The sequence below is a fragment of the Lolium perenne genome, chromosome 2 (assembly GCF_019359855.2).
Source record: "Lolium perenne isolate Kyuss_39 chromosome 2, Kyuss_2.0, whole genome shotgun sequence".
Lineage (NCBI taxonomy): Eukaryota > Viridiplantae > Streptophyta > Magnoliopsida > Poales > Poaceae > Lolium > Lolium perenne.
In genome coordinates this window covers 96,702,886-96,707,678 of record NC_067245.2, presented here as the reverse complement: position 1 = coordinate 96,707,678, position 4,793 = coordinate 96,702,886, and the positions used below count along the sequence as shown (strand labels likewise).

Below are 4,793 nucleotides of genomic sequence, written 5' to 3'. Positions count from 1 at the left end.
GTTTCTGTCCAGTGGCGCACCTCATACATTTAGGAGTGGCGCACCATGAAGCTAGTAGTGGCGCACTACCTGGTGCGCCACTGCTAAGACAAATAGCAATGGTGCACCACTAGTGCGCCACTACTAAAAGTTAGCAGTGGCGTGATAGCAGTGGCGCACCACTAGTGCGCCACTGATGGGTATAAGTGGTGCGCCACTGATTGCCCTTTTCCCAGTAGTGCTCCCAGCATGTAAAGCATTGTGATCATACTAAAATGGACGCCCAAGTAACATACCACACACCTCCAATGGTAACACATTGCACTCTATCTCATCAATATACTCACCAACTGTAAATGTGACACACACCTTATGAGTAACCTTCATCATACCGCAGCTATTCAACCTCGCAAGATGCTTACACTAGTAGGAAAAAGGCTATAGAGGCACGACTAATGGAAGCGGGCCCCAAACAGGGCACACGACTAGTAATCCAATAATGGCAGTATGTGGCATGTGTCGGCATGCGACTAGTAAGTGGGGACCACCTGTGCAGATGACAAGAAATTTCCTGCAGCGGGTGAATTTGGCCACATGTGTCAGGTATGAAGATAGTGGCAGCGTGCCTCTATTGAGCATGTGACTGGTATCCGTTGCCCGTACCTAACCAATGCACCATCGTCTCCTTTTCATGAGTGTTGATACGTGCATTTTGTATCATCATTATTCCTACATATAGAGTTAGTTTTCATTGTTATTTGCCTTCATACATTGTTATTTATGCATTTTTAGATGATTTCTAGGACTTTCCTACAAAGTCCCCTTCATTGGTATTTAATTCCTGGGAGGCAGAAAACCTCTTTTTTCGTATTTTATTTGTTTTGGGACTTTCTGGATCGCAAAAATTTGAGGAAAAATTACCTGATTAGTTTTTCACCCGAAGGAAGGCCATGAGCGAAAGAAACAAGCGAGAAGGGCCACGAGGTGCAAATGAGCATAGGTGGTGCGGCCCAACTTCCTGGTCACGCCACCTACACTCTTTCTCACCTCGGACATCTTTTCGGCCCCCCTTTTATCCCAAACGCTCCGTTTCGCCCAAAAAACCTAAGACATATTTTTCCCGAGATTTATTGAGGCGGCGGCGGAGGCGAAAGTCCTCTCCTACTCCGGGAGAGGGCAGATCCTGCTGCATCGGTGCCTCCAGTGAAGGGGAAAGCGACGCCATTGACATCCCCACTCCTCCTTGGCTTGGGAGGAGGCATCTCCATCAACATCTCCACAAGCACCGCCATCACCATCTACGAGATCGACGTCATCCCCCTCATAGTTTGTGTTGAATTGAACCCCATATATTGTTTTTAGTGCTATTTCATGTTCGTGATTGGTACTTTGTCATTATTTGGTGGGGAGATTATATATTCAGATTGTGTTGGAACCATTATGCCTCTGGTCCATATTATGTTTGTCACTTGTGAGTAGTTCCCCACATTTCTGAGGGCATAGGATGATCTGGCAATAATTCTATAAGATAAATGAGTATTTGGTCAAGTTTTCTATCTTTTATATTGTTTTATGATGGTTTTATGCGAACGTCGACTACATATTACTTCACCTATATGGGCTCATAGGGCTGCACTTTGATGTAATGCATTAGTGTTGGAGGGGTCGGAATAACAGAAACCGTCTTCCAACACTATGGGTTGCATTAGAGGGGTGTATGTCGAGGACCCTAAATCTTATTGCAATGATGGGACATTTATGTCTTAATGATTCTTATATGCACATGAAAATGGCTCTAGGACCCATCATAAGGGGTGTATTTGCACATGCTTATGGCTGCACCCAACTAAGGTGCTGCCCCTAATTGTATAAAACCTGACAAGATATTTACCATGTTGTTTAGAACTCAGATACTAATAAATCCATGCCGCCCTCGGGAACCTTTGTCTCATATAAGCACACACAGACTTTATCTTGTCCTCTTTCTACATAGAAGATTGGGATTTTCTCTCATTGAGAGCATTTACTTATATGCTATTTACTTTCCGCACATTATTTTTATTGCAAAGTATATACCCAAAACACAAAAACTATTACTTTACTATTACTGTTTTCTTCTTATTTTGCTAACCAATACCTTCAGGTTCTTGTGGATTCGACAACCTTTCTTTATTTAAAAGTACGACAATTGATCTCCTACACTTGGGAGCCATCAATTATGCACGATATGTCAATGGTTTCACTGTATAAGACGATAAGTATAGTGTAAGCGCACCAATTTAGGTTATATATATATATATATATATATATATATATATATATATATATATATATATATATATATATATATATATATATATATATATATATATATATATATATATATATATATATATATATATATATATATATATATGGGAAATAGTCTGCTAACATGGGTGATAGCTATGCATACTCATCTCACCATTGGATCTTCTATAGGGAGCACAATACCAGCCTTAAGGGAGCACACGGCGTCAGCCCTCCCGTTAATAACACAACAAGAATCCACACCATTTTTTTTGCGGTACACAACTTTGTTTGGTGGCATTTTCGTGTTCCACACGCCGACGAAAATGATGTATCAACCACTGTTTTTTTGCACCGCCGACATTTGTTGTTTTATAAACTTTGGAAGCAGGCAAATACCACAAACAAAAATGAAAACCATACCACGGTCCAAAAATCATACCAAAACAACAACCAAGTGTCGGTCACGGTTGTTTATTTTTGAAACAGTTGGAGCAGGCAAATCCCATTCACCAAAATAGCCTACTATTCCACGGCCAATCTATAACAAAATAACAACCAAGCTCGGTCAAGGTTGTGTATTTTTCAAACTGTCCTCATCAGCCAAAATGACAACCATAGCACGGGCAGAAATGGTAGCCGTGTTCTTACTGTCATTTTGGTATTTGTTCTCCAACGACAACATGCGATTATATGTCCACATACCCAGCGTCGTACTCATTCCCAGTTGGCTTGTTTGCTAGGCATATAAAGCTTCAAAAATCGTCTTTTCTAAGCACTAGATCCTGATAAGAGTGCAAGTAGCCTCACACGTTATTTTTCATCAACGATGCCGCCGGCCGTTGAGGACGAAGAGCATCATCCAAGTCCCACCAAATCCGCTCGAGCTCTAGTCGCCAGCCTAGGCGACCTGCCAGATGAGATGATTTCAGCTGTCTTGGCCGCTGCAGCTGCCTCCGCCGACTCACCGGCAGACCTTCTCTCCGCTATCATGACGTAAGATACTCCCTGTTTTCATTTGATGTCCCTCATGGTTTTACATTTTTTGCGGCTGGAATCGGAGCCCACACATTTCCCCTCTCACAATGCTCTTTTAAATATAGGTGCTAGAATGTTTTTTCGTTGGGCTGGGGTGCATCAGTCATCAAGAATGCATCCCCCCTCATCGCGATCCATGTGAAATCATGGTGTCTTGGCGCCAAACAATTCTTGCAACGTTTGCAATGACGCCGGGAACCTCGATGCATCATTCATACTTGGGATGGTAAGCTAGAAGTTTCCTTTAACTTTGACAGGATTTTTATTTTTTCGGTGGATATGTGGACGCGAGGTTTGATTCATTGAGGGCGCCATTTGTTTTTCGCAGATCTTGTACCTGGACGGGGAGAACCGCCACGGCAACGTCCTCAACGAGTACTTGTACCTCTCCGGCCGCGTCGACATGCGCGCGGTCGAGACGACCGTCCAGCACCTCACATCGGCTCCGGCGCATGGACCTCAGGACGGAGAACAACCCCTACATCAGCTTCGTCTACACACGCTTCCAGGAGCGCGCCACGGCCGTCTCCCACGGCAACACCGCACGCCTCGCCAGGGCGCGCGGTGACGGCGTCCTGGCTCGCGTCTGCGGCACCATTGCCGCCGACGATAAGCGCCACGAGATAGCCTACGCCCGCATCGTGGAGCATGGCGCACGTGCTGTGTATGACTTCTTCATGCCGCCAGCAAAAAAGAAGGAGGAGCAACATCTCAGATTCGATGATCTGCTGGATGATATGGTGGTCTCCATAATTGTTGATGTTGCTGCATCCGCCGGGTCGCTGGCCGACCTAGCAGGGGTTACCATGATGTAAGATCCTCGCACGCAAGAACAATAGATTATCGTCTCTCTTTTTTTAGGATGCTACTGCAGGTGCAAAAATGTTTGGAAGCTAGGACACAACAATTTTGTTCTCAAGAAGGCGTCGCAGCTGTGCCTCACCGTCCATGCAAGAGAGCGGACTCCGGCAACCTTGACGCCTCCTATACACTTGGCATGGTATGCTAGTAATTTTGATTTGCATAATCCCTGATCAGTCCTTTTTATTCTTTTTTACGCTTTTAGATCTTGTTATACTTGCGGCCGTTGTCGGTTGTCACAAGGAGGCGATCTACTCGATGGCCATCATCGTGTTCAACAGCAGTGTCGACATCAGGGAGAGCCGCGTCATCCTTGCCGGCGCCGCGCTGTGCGTGCGCACGGCCTCACTTGGCCAGGTGATGCGCTACGCGAGCTTGGGCACTCGTGCATGATGGATACGGCCGGCGTGGAACGCTCGATTCCCGACCAGCGCCATGAAGTCAAGACGTGGCGTTTTATGTTTTTACTGATGGCAGCTGTTGCAAAGCTTCAATAATGTATCAATTTTTTTGCACGCGTTTTTAGCGATAGTTAGATTGAATCTTCAGCTAAGTTAGCAAGAAGGAATTGTATGCCTTTGGCACATTTAGCTTCCATGGAAGACGATTTATGTGTAGGTTTGTGT

At 45.0% G+C, this 4,793-nt stretch overlaps 1 protein-coding gene across 1 annotated transcript; it reads left to right on the top strand.

Annotated features, from left to right (window-relative positions):
* Positions 1 to 3,758: 3,758 nt before the first annotated feature.
* On the top strand, positions 3,759 to 4,560 carry LOC127330146 (stearoyl-[acyl-carrier-protein] 9-desaturase, chloroplastic-like). The gene is made up of 3 exons (XM_071825404.1): positions 3,759 to 4,117; positions 4,181 to 4,314; positions 4,373 to 4,560. Exons 1-3 carry the CDS (start codon positions 3,759 to 3,761, stop codon positions 4,558 to 4,560), a joined length of 681 nt encoding a protein of 226 aa, XP_071681505.1.
* Positions 4,561 to 4,793: the final 233 nt, after the last annotated feature.